The sequence below is a fragment of the Protopterus annectens genome, chromosome 6.part0 (assembly GCF_019279795.1).
Source record: "Protopterus annectens isolate FY-2018-M chromosome 6.part0, PAN1.0, whole genome shotgun sequence".
Taxonomy (NCBI): domain Eukaryota; kingdom Metazoa; phylum Chordata; order Ceratodontiformes; family Protopteridae; genus Protopterus; species Protopterus annectens.
In genome coordinates, this window is record NC_056737.1 from 1,323,343,931 (window position 1) to 1,323,361,919 (window position 17,989).

General features: G+C 38.2%; 1 protein-coding gene across 13 annotated transcripts in view; it reads right to left on the minus strand.

The window, feature by feature from the left end:
- NEB (nebulin) overlaps window positions 1-17,989 on the minus strand; it is a 619,289-nt gene that overhangs the window by 204,939 nt on the left and 396,361 nt on the right. For all 13 annotated transcript variants that reach the window (XM_044074886.1, XM_044074893.1, XM_044074887.1 and 10 more), the window contains 3 exons: window positions 9,642-9,749; window positions 8,294-8,407; window positions 3,817-4,014 (listed from right to left, as the gene is read on the minus strand). In XM_044074886.1, coding sequence (XP_043930821.1) covers window positions 3,817-4,014; window positions 8,294-8,407; window positions 9,642-9,749 — 420 coding nt within the window. The remainder of the gene's footprint in view (window positions 1-3,816; window positions 4,015-8,293; window positions 8,408-9,641; window positions 9,750-17,989) is intronic.

Sequence of the window (17,989 nt, forward strand, 5' to 3'; positions counted from 1 at the left end):
AATTGTGCCTCCTATACTGAGCCAACAGATATTGCCAACATGCTGGCCGACAGATTCAGTGCCAACTTTACCCCCCCCCCCCAAAGGACCAATCTCAATACTGGAAGAATGCCAGGCACACTACATTACTGCAGCACAGGTTAAAGCTGCATTGTCTAAGGCCAAGAATGCAGTTTCCATGGGACCCAACAATATCCCTGGCTATGTTCTACATGAATTACAAAGTGAACTGGCACCACATCTGTGTACTCTGTTCACTCACAGCTTCACCTCAGGCTTTGTCCCTACCAGATGGTGCACTGCTACAGTCATCCCTCTCCATAAAGGAGGAGCAACTACTGACCCTGGAAATTATCGCCCCATTAGCCTGACAAGTCTGATATGTAAGGCTATGGAGGGCATCATCATGGACCTAATTAACAAGGATATAGGAAATCTCCAAACTCCACACAATTTGGTTTTGTGAAAGGCAGATCATGCCTGCTCAACCTGGTTGACTTCTTTGAGTCAGTTACCAGAGCTGTGGATGAAGGTAAGGCAGTTCATACACCCTACCTCGATATGTCCAAGGTCTTTGATACCATTCCTCACTCAGGAATTATTGATAAACTCACCAAACTAGGCATCAACCCCTATATCATTAGGTGGGTTGCAAATTGGCTCACAGATCGAACACACAGTGTGAAAATAGTGGACTCCAAGTCAGACTGCTGACCAGTCATGAGTGGAGTCCCACAGAGATCAGTCCTGGGTCCTCTCCTATTTGGCATCTACTTCTCAGAAGTCCAGACCAATGCAGAGGGACTCTGGCTGACCATATTTGCACATGACTGCAAGCTGGGAGCCATTATTAACTCTCCAAGTGATGCAAACATCCTACAGAAAGGCCTCACTGATACCAGTGACTGGTGTCGAAACCATGGCCTTAAGCTTAATGCCACAAAATGCATCATCATCTCCTTTGGGAAAAACTCAGTTCCCACTAATTACCACATCGATAGTCCACTGAAGGCATTATAAGAGATTTGCAGACACAGGTTGACAGCAACCTCTCCTTTGACCACCAAATTGCCACTGTGGTCAGAAAGTCCTTCTATGTGGTAAATCTCATTACCAAGGGTTTTGCATCCAGGAAGAAAGAGGTCATCATTTCTCTCTACTCTTCCCTCAATATACCAGTCACAAAGTATAATGCCCCATTTGGCATGTACCTCACTAGACACCTGTAACAGCTGGAGGGGCCACAAAAGTATCTCACAAAGAGGATCCTAGGCCCTAAACACTTGTCCTACATGACAGACTAAAAAAACTCCAGCTATTCTCTGTCTCACATCGTCTACTAAGAGGCAATCTCTGCTTGACTTACAAAGACATGTCTGACCTAGCTCTTTTAGAAATGCTACATCTAAAGAAATCCCAATCCCTCCGCACCACATGCTCCAGAAACCTCAACCTCATTACCACAATCAACAGAACATGCTGGAGGGACAGGTTCATAACCCAGAGACTGCCCATACTCTGGAATAGACTTCCCATACATGTCAAGCAGAGCACCTCACTATCAAGAGAAATCTTGATGAGTGGATGGGAAATAGAAAGTTCACCCCGGGGATCACTCCAGGGGCTCTACTTGATAGAGGCACTGGAAACTAACGACGGGCAGCACAATGCCAAGGCACTTCTATGGGCTAGGCTTGTAAAGGCCCCAGAGTCATTAGCCTTGTACACACCTATGAACCTATGAGTAGGGTTGCCATCTTTGGAACAGGCAAAAACCTGAGAATACTTTTGATCATTCTAAGTGTCTGCTAATGGTCACTTTTAAGGCTTCCTAGGTTTCTACTTACAACAAACAAAAGACTATTCTAGCAACATAATTAAAATGCAAATAAAGAATGTAAGTGAAACAGTACGCAGTTTAGGATAATATACTTCAGAAACATATTGGTGTCAAAATGACTCAAAATGCCCAACAAGCACTTATTAAAACCAGATTTCCTGAAAGAAACCTTGATTTCCTGGGAATCACATTGCTGGGTAATTACATGTGATACTTCTAAAGTGGTACTAACACTCAGCTGTGAAACCGTTTTAGAATTAACTGTATCCTTGTTCTGTTACTTTTCACTGATGTATTTATAAGTTCAGCACCTCTGCATCTTGTTAGAGGTTAATTAACTTGATTCAACTTTTTTAAATAGAATGTGTATTATTTTAATATAACTATCCTATTGAAATAGACAGCATAACTTAAGATTAAATTACATATCATTCCAACCATATATATACAAACTGAATCAACTGTCAATACAGTTTGTAAGGGTACTGGTACAATTTTAATCTTGGCAGAGTTATGAGAGGTCCAGCCATTCATACAAATGTTATAATTGTAAAATACAGTGGCAGAATTGTGCAGTGAACAGCACTGTCAAGTCATAGCAAGAGGTTCTCTGGTATGATTTTCAGCTGGGGTGCCTTTTCTGTGGGGTCTGCATGTCCTTCCTATGTTTGTATGAGTTTCCTCCAGGTGCTTCGGTTTCTTCCCACATTGTAAAGACATGCAGTAGGTGGAGTGGGCACTCTAAACAGGCAATAGGTGTGAGTGTGTGTGCAAGTGTGTGGCATGGAAGAACAACCTCACAGGGCTAGCTGCCTGGAGGTCTGAACTTAGGCTCTAAACGATTATTATTGCTGAAGTGGCACCCCAACACCATGTGCAAAAATGGGAAAGAAAAAGGTTGTGGATGGATGGATGGATGGATGGATGGATGGATGGATGGATGGACAATTTTACATATAGGAATGCCTGTATATGGTCCTCATTATTAAGAGAAAACTTGTCCAACTTTCATTTTATCAACTGCATCTTCATTTCTGAGAGTGTGACTCTTCCCTAAAGAAAGTTTATATTACTTGTGGGGCTGGGCTGGAGGTATGCAAAAAAAAAAAAATCTCAGAAATCACCATTTATAATGAGGTCTGCAGAGGAACAAACTTGACAAAACGGGATCTTGACACATTTGAGCGTGATATTAAGGGCTACATCCTGTTATTTAGGATGTGAATTGTGATGCAGGAGGACTTAGAAACATTGGAATAGTACTTGGCAATAAATCACAGGGATCATAAGATGCCTAGCCATATATAAACCTTTAAGCAGAAAAAGTTAAAAGATCATTGTTATAGTCCTGTAAATGGCATGTCTACTTTATTCTCAAAAGAATATGTATCGTTGGTAGGTCATAAAAATGTACTGATAATTGCTTTAACACTATAAACATAAAGCCCCAAAAATAGGGACACTTTTAAATATTGCTCTTACAAACTTAGAAAGTAGACAGAATAACAGATTTCACATTAGCAGGAATTTTCTGAGGGGTATGAAGTCTGAAACTCAAATGTCTGTCATTATTTTCTGACTACATCCCTCAATTATTTTCCAATGATTTGTCAAGAAAACCACAATTTTATGAGAAACAGACCAAAATTACAAGCCAAATATCTAGACATTCTGTGAGAAAATCTGTACAGTTGAGAGGTATGTTTAACACTAATGCGGGTTTACAGTTTTTTATTTCTTTGTTATATTCTGTGGTATCATGTACATGATACCACATAGACGTGAAGCTTTAAAAACTATCAATTTAATGCACATTAATTATGCATGGTGTTTATTTTTCTGTAACATGATATTTCTATTTTGTTGTTATTGGGATATACATAGCACCTCTCATCTCTGTGTCTGGTACAGCTAATAAGTTTGAAAGAGCTGAATGCAGTAAAAAATCAGTCACATATATAAGAAACAGTACTTACATCACTCAGCTGTTCGTTGACATGTCTGGCATGAGTATAAATTTTCTGGTCTGGCAGGCATGTCCATTCATGGAGATACTTGCGATAATCAATTTCACTGACTTTCTTCTGTGTGTCTTTAGCAGCAATGATTTCCAACATATCAGGCATAATGTGAACCCTGCTTTTAGTTTTTTCATAATCTGCTTTGTAAAGACGCTAAAATAACCACATAATATAAAGTTAGTACATTTGAAAATGCAACTGGAAAAGACAGCTCTCATTCAAAACACCTGCTCGAGAAATAACTTTTTATTATGGAAATTATTGGACCTTCATAACAACACTGAAAATGCTGACAGATAAAAAACACTTGCTGACACCTAATCTGCACTTTAGTGTCCCCAACCCCCAGGAAGTGGTTACCATTGTAATCAAACATGTAGAAAAACAATATATAATTAGTTGAACTGTAGATTCTTCAATTGAGATAGCTGTGGTTGAAGGTTTCCTCTTATTTTACGATTCAGCAACTAGTTGATTACAATAAGTCTGGAGTTACATACAAGGAGCAGAACCCCTGCACGTGGGTGGTGGACTGCCTCCACAAAAAGTGTTTTTTGACTGAAAATTGTCTTACATATTTTTGTTTTTTTCACTTGGTATGACTTTCTATGACTTCGTTTTTGATGCCTCGCCCAGAATCCTAGCTTGTATTCACCTTATTCTACTGCTTAGGAGAGTATTATTACTATTACCATTCTATTATTACTAGTAGTATTCTATTATACCTTCTACCACTGATCCTGAATTCATCATTGTGTCATACATTCACACCCCTCTCATTGCAATCTGAGTTGAATGTGACCATAGATGTTATTCAACCACCTCAGATCAATAACTCGGAGATTATTGCCACTAGATTGCAACTTAACAAAAGTAAAAGCATCAACATCATCTGTATGCATATTCCCCCAGGTAATAATGTAGCTACACTTGAAGACATGCTTCACTGGCTATCTTGTCATTACCCCCAAGAAACACTAATACTAGGAGACTTTAACATAGACTGGGGCTCTTGTTCCAAAGAATCCCCTTCTACCCACATCAACTTGCATGCATTTACCCAAACCATTACGACCCCTACCAGGCTAGGTAAACCCAACCAAAAAGATAGCATACTCGACTGGGTAATCGTAAATAGTAGCCCCCAACTGTACACTACTGGTACCCTCCCCGATGACCTAAGTGACCATCTTCTCCCTTACATAGTTAAGGATAAAGCCATTACTCCACAACAACCCCTTCTCAGAAAAGTCAGGAGCAAAAGAAACTATGACCCTGACAAATTCCAGCTGGAACTTAGCTCCTGTAATTTGTCCATGCTAAAACACCTACCCTTAGAGGAGACAGTTGCCTATTTTAACAACAAATTTCTTGGAATTCTTGATCTACATGCACCTGCCCGCTCAAAACGTACAAAAGCAAGAACTGCACCATGGCTATCTAAAGAGACAAGACTAAAAATTGCCAGCAGAAACAAACTATGGGCTCAATGACGCTCCACAAAAGACCCCCATGATCATGTTAAATAGAGGTATGCTAGGAATGAAACAAAAAAATGTATTCTACAGGACAAAAAACAATACTACTTGACAATCAACCAGGACAATCCTCAGAAGTTCTGGGCAGGGCTGAACAATTTACATCATCCTAGTAAAACATTCTGACCTATCCCTGCTGCCACCATTGATAAATCCCCAGAGGAGGTCTCTTACAGTTTTAACCATTTCTTTACTGAAACAATTCAAGCCCTAGCTAGCTCCCCTGAACCAGATACTACTATCTCTAAAAACTGACTCTCGTTCTCCTTCCAACCAGTGTCCACATCACTTATCTGTAACTTGATCAAAAAATTAAAACCTACCACACTCTCCATTGACCAACTCCCCGCTGAGTACCTTCAAAAATCAGCTGATGCCATTGCCTATCCAATATCGATACAAATCAATCGTACCATAGCAGAAGCTAAAATTCCCACCATTTGGAAAACATCCTAAGTAATCCCACTACGTAAAGGAGGTTCCTCTATGGAATTTTCTAATTATAGACCTATAGCTATACTTTCTCCACTTGCAAAGATTATGGACAAATGTATACAAAAACAATTTATGCACCAACTAATCTAAAATCACCTCTTGGCAGATACCCAGCATGGTTTTTGTCCCCACCATAGCACAATCTCAGTGTTAATGGCTTTTACCAATACCATAAACAATAACCGTAACAATAATCACATATCCTCTGCCTATTCTTGGATATTTCCAAGAAATTTGACATGGTTGACCACCAACTTCTGGTTCACACCTTGCAAACTTTCCACCTTGATACTAAAGCCCTTCTTTGGTTTACATCCTACCTTAATGGAAGACAACAGGCTGTCCTATGGCAGAACAAGCTCTCTAATCTATTACCAAACACCCTTGGAGTACCACAAGGCTCCATATTAGGGCCCCTACTGTTTTCCATCTTTATTAATGACTTGTATGCAGTCATACCAAACGTCAGCTCTATCCAATATGCTGATGCCTCCACCCTGATTTGCTCAGCTACTTCTCCCACAGACCTGAGGGTTGCTACCCAGTCCACGTTTAATACCATAGTAAATTGGCTCTCTGAATGTAGATTGTTATTAAATCCCAAAAAAACTAAAATGCTGTTATTCTCTCCAACTCATAGGTCTGCCGCCTTCATCTTTACCATAAATGCAAAAGATGGGACAATAATTTCCCCTGACCCCTCTACAAAATTACTAGGTGTCATTATTGACAATAACCTAAAGTTTGACCTACATGTAAATCAAACAATCAAGAACATCAATAAAAAAGTTGGGTCACTGTATAGAATAAAAGCCTTCCTAACCCCCTCCAGCTAAGATGGATATAGCTCGCTCTCATCTACTCTCAACACTTTTATACGCCTCCCCCTTCTCTCCAATCTAAACAAATCTGTACTAAATAGACTGTCAACCTCGTACAATCATATTGCCAGGTTTGCCACTGCAATGCCTTTTAAAACACACCACTGCATCAACCTAAAACAGCTTGGGTGGCTAGAACTTCCCAGTCTCATCCAATATAACCTGCTGATCATGGCTAACAAAATCCTCTATAACCTAGATAACACACCAGCCCTTCAAAATATTATCACCCCCCACAACAATCCAAGACTGCTTCGATCCTCAAATAAACTTCTAATTCAGACAATTAAAATCAACAACGCAGCTGGAGATGCCCTCTTTGCTAACGCTGCAGGCAGAGCCTGCATCTTACTTCTAAGTGATATTATTTTGCTCTCCTCCCTAGGACAATTTAAAACTAAACTCAAACAACATATGGCATTTAACTGGCTTTGCCACTGCAACAAGCCTGGGTAACTCTCAACATGAACGTGAATAACCCAACTATTTATTGTTAATTTTCTCCTGACTATAACCAGGTGTATCTCATGTCTGCCTATGTATTCTTTGGTAATACTACTTATGTACTCTTGTTTTACTTGTATTATTGTATCTGATAACTCAGAGCTTATCTCCCTGGGCCTCCACTGGAAATGGACATGGCTCCAGTTGGACTATCCCGGTCAACAAATGTAAAATAAATAAATAAATAAATAAAATAAATAATGTATCAGTTCTCCCCAGGCGAGAAATGCTCCATTTTCAAACTCTTGACACCTTATTCATGTGCAGTTTTTTTCCCTAAAGAAGTTATCTTCCTTTAGTGTACAAAAAGCCATTTTAGGCTTTAGTGACTTAAAAAGGTTGACATTCTTTATCATGTCTTTTTGACATCTAATAAATGTGCAAAAGGTAAGTTGCAGTCATCTATTCCCGTAAGGCTTCTGGAACAATGGTCTGTCTTTGTAGACCTCCTCTAATAGCCTATTTTTTGTTTATAGTCTTATAAGAATGTGATGGGATCTCCAGAATTTCCACTATACTCAGGTTAATTTCATCAACTTTTTGTAGATAGGATGCACAAAATTTGTCTTTCTACTAATAATGGTTCTCTCCATGCTTTCCAGTATCTTTTTCAGTTTTGTTTATCACTGCCCTTTAGGTAAACATATGAAATAAATAATCCAAAGTGTCTTTTCAAATTTGTTGTGCACACTACTTCAACCAAGTACTGTATGTAGCTCATCTGTCACCCTGGGTAGTTCTCCAGATTGGCACCTTCTTCAACCCAAAGCTGAGGACCAATCCATCCTTCAGATGACGTGCTAAGCGACAAGTACAATTTTGTGGTAGTTAGGCAATGCTAATGATCCATCTACACAGCAGAACGATTACCTTGTGTCTTTGCCAAATGTTTCCTAGTTACTATAAATATCACATAAATTCTTCCCTGCAAACTCTCAATGAGATCCATCCCACTTTCAAAATGAAATAAATAAAAATAAACAACTGCAACAAATGCTTTAAAATATTACTTACATCTAGAGGAAGTTTGCCAACTTTAAGACATCTTGCTGTCTTAGGATCATCCTCTACAGATTTAGGCAAAGTATAAATTGCCTTAAATTTCTCATACTCTGCTCGATATTTCAGCTGTGGAGAAATAAAAGAAGGTTTAAAAAAGTGTTAAGTCTTGTTTTGAAACTAATATTATATGCATTAAAAACTGCTTGCTGTAATGGCACATTTTTGTGACGATCTATTGTTATGACACAGCTTGTAACACTAAGACACTCTTGTAACTGATTTAAAAGTATAGTGTAGTAGTGCAGTGGTAGTGTTGTCACCTCACAGTAAGAGGTTCTCCAGTTTGATTCTCAGCTAGGGTGACTTCTGTGCAAAGTCTGCATGTCCTCCCTGCATTCATGTGGGCTTTCTCTGGGTGGTCCAGTTTCATCCCATGTTACAAAGACATACATTTGGAGCATTTCTCCCCAGGCCTCTACTGAAAATTGGCTTTGTTCCAAGTTGGACTTTCCCAGTAAACAAAAAATACTTTTGATGCAAATAAAAACTAAATTAAGAATTAACTTAAGAAAACAATAAACAGTACATAGGAGCTACATCACTAACTTTTTACTGCAATACTGATTTTGATCAGGAAAAAAAATATTTGAATTAAATGACAAGTGCATTGGTAAAAGAAGTTTGTTTCTCCTTATGATATTAATGGCCCAGGTATGGTTAAGTTACTTATGTCATTGATGGACATTCAGAAAAGTGGGAGATATAAATACCCACTGGGATATCTCTTTCCTCGGCAAAAAAAGTGTCAGCATTTATTATTACTGTGTGGAACACCTGGCAGGTGTGGGGTACTTTGCTGTGTAAATAGCAGTCTAAGATCTTTGAAGGAGATGGTCAGATAGGTGACCATTTAAGATCCCACTGCACCTTCAGTCTATATCAAAGAGAGGATTAATCTGGCTTTGTCAGGATGACACCACTCTGAGTGCCTCTGCCTCACCAACAACACATTGCTCACAACAATACAACTTGGTTGTTACTTCATGGGTTGGTAGCCATGGTCTGGTAGTTAAGCTGGAATATTGCTTGATGAGGACTTAAAAAGAAAAAGAGACAATAGGAGGATGCAAACAGTCAACAGTGACATTCTGCTGAGAAAAGAAAACAGACAGCACAAAAGAATAATAATATTTCAAATTATGACTGTGTCAGTAGTAGGCCTCAAAATTCCATACTGAATTCAAAATTTATTACAGCACTTATCACAAAACATTTTACAACACAGATGAAATTAAAACTAGTAAATATTTAAAAAAGTAGGAAATCAGCTAAAGTATGCTCTAAATAAAATAATACTTACAGAACTGACAATATTTTTCTGTTGCTTTGCAAGGGCTAGTGAGAATGAATCAGATGGAAGAGAGTAGCTTGTGGCCTTCACTTTTTCCCACGCTCCAATATACAAATTCTGTGGAAAGGAAACAGATTTGAAATATTAGTAAATTAAGACATTATTTGTTTTGTTAAAAAACAGACATAGTTTTAGAATAAAGGGGAAATCAGTACATATCTATGGGCATTTAAACTGTGTTGTTTAAGATAGCTTACACTACATTTTGGCTGTCCTAAAGGTGACAGCTATACTCCTCACATGCTGCATTAAAATGTGGAAGCAGAAAATATTTTAATGTTATTTGCTGTCTTTTAAAACATTATTAGGCAAAGTATGTTTTGCAGCAGACAAGGAATTCCATAGATAGTTGATGCTATGATTAAGAAGGAGCAATGCAGTTTCTGTCCTAGCCAGTGAGCAGTTGATGAATGCTTCACACCTGCACAGATATTGGCAGAGTCATGGACATTTGACAATCTTGTCTCCATGTGGTTTGCAGGCCTGGAGAAAGCATGTGACCGAGTATACCCAGAATGTGCTGTATGAAGTGTTATAACAGTAGGGGATTCTGGGTTTGCTGCTGAGTATGCCATTTGGTCTATATATATTTGAATCAAGAGTTGTGTCTGCATTCTCAATGTTAAGTCAAATACATTCAAGAATGGCATAGGGCTTTTCCATGGGTATACTGTTATCTCCATTCCTGTTTTTAATTTTTCAAGGACAATATATTAAGGCATAGCTGAGGTCTGAAGATTAGTTAATTAGGGAATGTGATAGCTGAATTGCTGTTATTGGTATGATATGGCCCTCTTGGCCTAAAGTGACTATGATTTCCAGCACACACTACAGTGGTTCATTGGTTCATAGGTATGTACTAGGCTATCCACCCATGTCGGCCACTTTAAGCCTAGCCGACTCCCCAGAGGTAAGAATCAAACCCTGTACCTTGTGAGTGTGAGGTAAACACTTTAACCATTATGACCAACCTCAACAAACTATAATTCAGTTCTGAATGTGAATTATCTGTAGTCGTGGTTCCTCACCAAAAAGAAATTGAATTGCTGTCTGAAGGAAAGACAGGAAGAGTTACCTCATATGGATGACTTTATGGGCTCTTATTCATGAATGAGGGTAGATGGGACTGGGAGCTTGACCAGAAGATAGGAGGAGTAGTGGCAGGTACTGCACAGGAATGTGGCAGAGAAATTAGAGCTAGGGTAAAGCTCTTAATCTACCAGTTAATCTATGCTCACCTATGGTCATTAAGTTTGGTTACTGATTAAAAGAATAAAATCAATGGATACGAGTAGTGGAAATGAGTTTTTTTTCACAGGGTTCCTGGGCTCACTCTCCAGGACTGAATGAAAATCTCAGCAGTCTGGGGGCATCCTGGAGTAAAGCCACTGCTCTTTAGTTGCAGTGGTCTAGTCACATAGTAAGGATATCCACTAGGGACTTCCCATGTGAGGTCTATCAGGCACACCTAAAAAACAGCCAGCACTGGTGTGAGAGGAAATAAGACTTTATTAAAGTCAAATCACAGTCCACAGACCGGTTTTGGCTCAAAAGCCTTTATCAATGTTGTAGCTCCCACTGTATTTCATTGTAGAAGTAATAGAGTGTAGTTTTCCATTACACCACAAGGTGGAGCTCCTTTTCTGGAATATAAAATACAATTTCAAAAGTGAAAGAGGGGTACTGGAACACTAGCTGAAGGAGGGAAGACTGAAACACATAGCTGAAGGGAAAAAGGGCCTTGCAGCATGACTGGATTTTCTTTTCTAGTACTTTGGGACAGGGAAGTGAAGTAGCAGATTGGGTCTGTCTCTTGCTGAAATCCTGGATGATGGTATTTTGTGGAAACAGGAGAGAAGTCTGAAACCAGTAGTTCCATGGTTGTTTATGATTCAGCAAGAAAAAGAGTTCCCTTGGGCCTAGTACAGAAAAGCCATAGATGATTACCAGAATTCTGGCAGGTGATTTTTATAATTTTCTCATCAGAGGAACTACGGTGCCTGGTCACTAGGATATTCTCGATGGAGTGGTGAGAGGCTATGGCCATCATTTTATATTTTTATAAGATTATGGATTCCCCCCGTTGAATGCTTTGTGGATTACAAATAACTGGGATCCATATGAGCTCCAACTTGGGCCCCATCATTCCAGCAGCAATACTCTAAGCAGTCACTGGCCAGTGAACAGGGTATAATAGAGTGTTTCATAGTTGGGCTGTTTTGAATTGATCAAGGGGGTAGAGGGTGTTAGTACTGCCAAATGGCATTACATTTTCTCATATTTGTATTGTTGCATTATAAATCCTCATTGTTCAATGATATTGCATTTTGCTCATGTTAGTACTGCTGCCTTCAAGAATTTTGCTGCTCAATGACATTGCATTTTCTCCTATCTGTATTGTTGTATTATAACTCTTTTATTGCTTAATTACATTGCATTTATTTTCCCATGTTTGTATTGCTGCATTATAAAGGTTTACTGCTCACTGATATTGCATTCTTTGTGCATGTTTGAATGTAAAGAAGTTTTTCTGTTGCGTTCTGGAGAACAGGGTGAATGTATGTTTTCATTTGCATGCATATCTCACCTTGCCTTATTGCTAGCTGGTGCACTGTTGAAATAATTTGTTTGTGGTTGTGCTATATCCTTATAAACTAGATGTGCCACCAAGAATAAAATCTGTCATCATCTTGCCACCTTGGTGTGTTGGGCCTAATAGGGGTGTCACCAGAGTCAGGTAGGAAGGAACCCATATCTCTTCAGCTACACCTGCGGGTGCGCTACAATGTACAAAAAACTGTAGTTGGAAATCCTATATATATATATATATATATATATATATATATATATATATATATATATATATATATATATATATATATATAGATAGATAAATTTCAAACAGTCATCATAAACCAACCAATCAACATTATTTTCACAAATGATCATTCAAACCAGGTGGAAAAAATCCCTTAGTCTTACAATCTAAGCTTTCTCTTTTTTATTTAAAATATTATGCCATCTAGCCTTACAACTCCTATTGCCATGTATTTTGTCAATGATTATAAAATTAAATTTGGCAGGGGCATTTTCAATAGTGTGCCTGTATGCAGCATTTGTAGAATGTTTATTTCTGATATCACTCAGGTGTTCTGATATATGTAGTCATATAGATCTGGAAGGTTGACCTATATAAAATGCTGAACATGTGCAAACAGCAAGCTAGACCACCCAATCCGTACTACAATTGACAAATATGTTGATATTAAAAATTCAGGATGTATTTTTACTAGTAAATTCCTTTGTTTGACAGATGTGTTTACAAAATGATTAATGACTGCAGGGAAAGCACCCAACCAATTTATTACCATCCAATGTACCCTAAATAATACTAGAACCAGATAAATTATGTTTATAATAACTAAAAGGACTACCTAAAGTTTTGCCCCTTCTGAACAAAAATTGACATCTAGTACCTAAAAGGGCACTTAATCATTCATCGGCTAATAAAATTTCCCAGTGTTTTTGCACCCAATCCACAAAATGCACATCTGTCAGACCTATGAGGCTACATATATCAGAACACCTAAGTGATATCAGAAGTAAACATTCTACAAATGCTTTATACAGGCACACTATTAAACATGCCACTGCTAAATTTCACTTCATTATCCTAATATTTTAAATAAAAAAGAGAAAGCTTGGATTGTAAGACTGGGGGGATTATTTCCACCTGGTTTGAATGATCATTTGTAAATACAATGTTGATTGGTTGGTTTATGATGACTGTTTGAAATTTACCCATATATATATATATATATATATATATAAATATATATATATATATATATATATATATATATATATATATGTATGTATATGATTTTCAACTACAGTTTTTTTGTACATTGATAAAGGCTTTTGGACCGAAACCAGTCTGTGGATTGTGGTTTGACTTTAATAAAGTCTTATTTCCTCTCATATCAGTGTTGGCTGTTTTTTAAGTTTGCTGTTTTGTATTTTGGGCCGTTGCACTTGCCATACGTGTGGAGTTGCTGTTGTTTGCTTTGTCTATCAGGCACAGCCATCTGGGATGAGGCCCTAGCCTGGGAACATCTAGGCATCCCCACAAGATGAGCCAGAAACTATTCATAGGGATATGGAAGCCTTGTTTGGAAAATGGATAGATGGAAAGAATTTTGTGAATAGACAGACTAATACTTAATATTTTACTCTCATACCTTTGGACTAAAAATTTTTGGACAAAATTAAGTCACACACACTGGCATATATTCAGGTTTTGGGGGATAAAAAATGTAAATGTTTCTGCTCTTCATGTGCAGGTTTTTCTAATATATTAGTCTAAGTGATTAATACTTTGCAGGCAACAGTGTAGCTGACGGATTTATGAAAAAGACCACTGATCATATAGCATTAAAAGGACAATGTGGTAGTTACAACCCAGTATATTTTCTGAGGCTGGCTTTGATTGCTTGTTAATTTTATCCAATAATTATCATATCCATTACATCAGGAATGTGTCGTATGTGTTCTGTTAACAATTGGCAATGAATACATTAAGTTTCTGTAAAATCAGTTTTGTCTGTGTCCACCTATTTGAGCAGCACTGTAATAATTTTAAGTAGTAAACACAAATACTAAGGCCACAGTAATTGGCCTTACAAAAGCATGAGCAATGCTCCAGTTTAAATCTGGTCACTGATCAATGATCAATAGTCATTCAGTTGTTAAATGATAGTGTTGAATAACAGAAAAAAGAACCATTATTAAAGTAACAGGAGGTTCTGGACCGTAGTCAGAACATACACCATTCAGTTGGAAAGGGGTAGAAGGTAACAAAGGGTTCCAGTCTATACTCTGAACATAGTAACGAGGTTCTGGACTGTAATTAGAATGTACACCATTCAGTTGGAGAGGGGATAGAAGGTAACAAGGGGTTCCAGTCTATACTCTGAACATAGTAACAAGGGGTTCTGGACTGTAATTAGAATGTACACCATTCAGTTGGAAAGGGGATAAAAGGTAACAAGGGGTTCCAGTCTATACTCTGAACATAGTAACAAGAGGTTCCAGACTGTAATTAGAATGTACACCATTCAGTTGGAGAGGGGATAGAAGGTAACAAGGGGTTCCAGTCTATACTCTGAACATAGTAACAAGAGGTTCCAGACTGTAATTAGAATGTACACCATTCAGTTGGAGAGGGGATAGAAGGTAACAAGGGGTTCCAGTCTATACTCTGAACATAGTAAGAAGAGGTTCCAGACTGTAATTAGAATGTACACCATTCAGTTGGAGAGGGGATAGAAGGTAACAAGGGGTTCCAGTCTATACTCTGAACATAGTAACATGAGGTTCTGGATTGTAATTAGAATGTACACCATCCAGTTGGAAAGGGGATGGAAGGTAACAAGGGGTTCCAGTCTATACTCTGAACATAGTAACAAGAGGTTCTGGACTGTAATTAGAATGTACACCATTCAGTTGGAGAGGGGATAGAAGGTAACAAGGGGTTCCAGTCTATACTCTGAACATAGTAACAAGAGGTTCCAGACTGTAATTAGAATGTACACCATTCAGTTGGAGAGGGGATAGAAGGTAACAAGGGGTTCCAGTCTATACTCTGAACATAGTAACACGAGGTTCTGGATTGTAATTAGAATGTACACCATCCAGTTGGAAAGGGGATGGAAGGTAACAAGGGGTTCCAGTCTATACTCTGAACATAGTAACAAGAGGTTCCAGACTGTAATTAGAATGTACACCATTCAGTTGGAGAGGGGATAGAAGGTAACAAAGGGTTCCAGTCTATACTCTGAACATAGTAACAAGAGGTTCTGGACTGTAATTAGAATGTACACCATTCAGTTGGAGTGGGGATAGAAAGTATCATGAAGTTATGAACTGTACTTATAACGTGCACTATTCATTTGGAAAGGGGAAGATAGTAACCAGTGGCTCTAGACTGAATTCAGAATGAACAAAATTCAGTTAGAAAGGGGCTAAAAATTCAGGAGTTTCTGTCCTGTACTCCAAATGTACACCATTCAGTTAGAAAAGGACTAGTGGTAAGTAAGCTTCCATAAGTTTATCTATACAATGGCAGACCAGATAAAGACAAAACACGTGATCAGAATATATACATTTATTGTCTTTTTCCCACTGTTTTATAGTAAGCAGAAGGGAAGGCTATGTTGTTGTCGGTCAAATTAATTGCACCATATAAAGGGTAACACCACTAGTCCACAAATACCAATTTATAAGGGTCAAAGTGGTATTATCTATCTAAAGTAGACTAGTGACAGGTAAAATTAGAGATTATTTTATTGGGAAGAGCAGTATATAATACATTAACAAATAAGGGAAATGTGACGGAAATATCTGAAGGTAAACTAGTGCAAGGGAATGAAAATTAAACTGAATGTTGGAAACAAGTGTACTAAACTTTGTTTACTTTCTCTTTCTCTTCTTTTCTTTCTTTCTTCTCTTGTTTTTTTTTTTTTTTTTTTTTTTTACCAGCAAAATGGTATGAGAATAAAGACAAGAATCAGAAACCATTTGGACCCTACAAACTGGACTAAACGAAGAGCAAGATAACAATCTCCAGGAGAACAGTTTATGGTCAGCATGAGCTGGTAGTCGAACCTAATCCAGTTTTAAGATTTAATTACAGGATAACTTTACTGGGAGGTACAGTACATACAGTCTAGTTCAATTTCACCAGGGCCTTTTACTCAGTCCCACAAAAACAACTGCTAAGAAACATATGGAGGCTGGGTGGAGTTGGAGTGTTAGGACTGAGACTGTGGAACTGCAGTGCGGCAGCGATGAAGTGAAATTCAGAGAGGGTTGTGTCGTGCTGGATAATGCCAGGAGTAAGGAAGGTCGTTATTGGAGCCAGGATCCACTCCCTTTTCACTGTGCTTACTTTAAACACTGCTGAAGGGAGGAAAAGAGAACAGGGCCACTCCTCACTGATGACACAAAGCTAGGTGTAGCAATGCAGGACGGGGTAGACAGTCAAGGAAGGACCATGAATGGCTGACCAAGCCTTAAGAAAGATGGTGACTGAGGTCCATTGCAGGTGAATGAGAAGTACTGCACATGCTTTACAACAACCCTTGTGTGAAGCATCAGGTGAGGGAAGTAGAACCAAGGACAACACAGCAGGAAACGTATCTGTCGTGTTGATCACACCTGTATTGGGCCACCAGGAGCAGAGCAAGAGGACCATGATAAGAACAAACATCAATCTGTGGTGTATCCTCAGGGGAGAGACTTTAAAAGATGAGACATAATGTCCCTGGTGCACCAAGCCTTGGATGTGTCTTCATTTGATTACTGTATGCAGTTCTGGCAGCCATGAACTGACAGGGACATCAAGTCCAGATAAAAGCTACCAAAGAAGACCAGAGAAAAGCTACAAGAAGTATGAGTGGAATGGAGGGGACACGGTAAGACCAATAACCGCAATAGTTGGAATTCTTCCTATTGGCAGTCAAAGGACAGAAGGAAGGCACAAAATAGGTCTACAAGATCATCTGGCGGAGATATGAAGATGGGATGCAGGTATGAATAAGCAGGAAAATCTAGTATTGAACTACTAACAAGGACAGAGTTATTGTTTTTTTCACAGACAGGATTGCTGATCGGTGCTTAATTTTGTGGATAAACAGAAAACAGAAGTAGAAAAAAAGAGAGTGAGAAGGGAGCTGAGATGGCATGGAATAATTTTAAATGTATTTAAAGAACTGGATCAATACCCTAACTATCTCAGGCAGGTGTAACAGAATGCATAATGCACAATCCAATTAATTTGGCAGAAGGATGGACACTGAAAACTGTTGTTTCTAATAACCTTATTTCTAAGTAAATTATAGTTTAAACAACACTGTTATTGTAATCATTCCATAGGCATGTACATACATGCACACATACATACATAGAAATATACATATACAAATAAATACATACATACATACATAGATACATACATATGTACATAGTTACGTACATACAGACAGAAATGTATACATATGCACACACACACACACACACACACACACACACACACATATATATATATATATATATATATACATACAAACACATATACACATAAATACATACATACACACATTCATAGATGCATACATATACACATACTTACATACAGACATAGAATCATACATACGCACATACATAGATACATACAAACATACATATACACATAAATGCATACATACATAGTCAGATACATAGATACATACATAGGT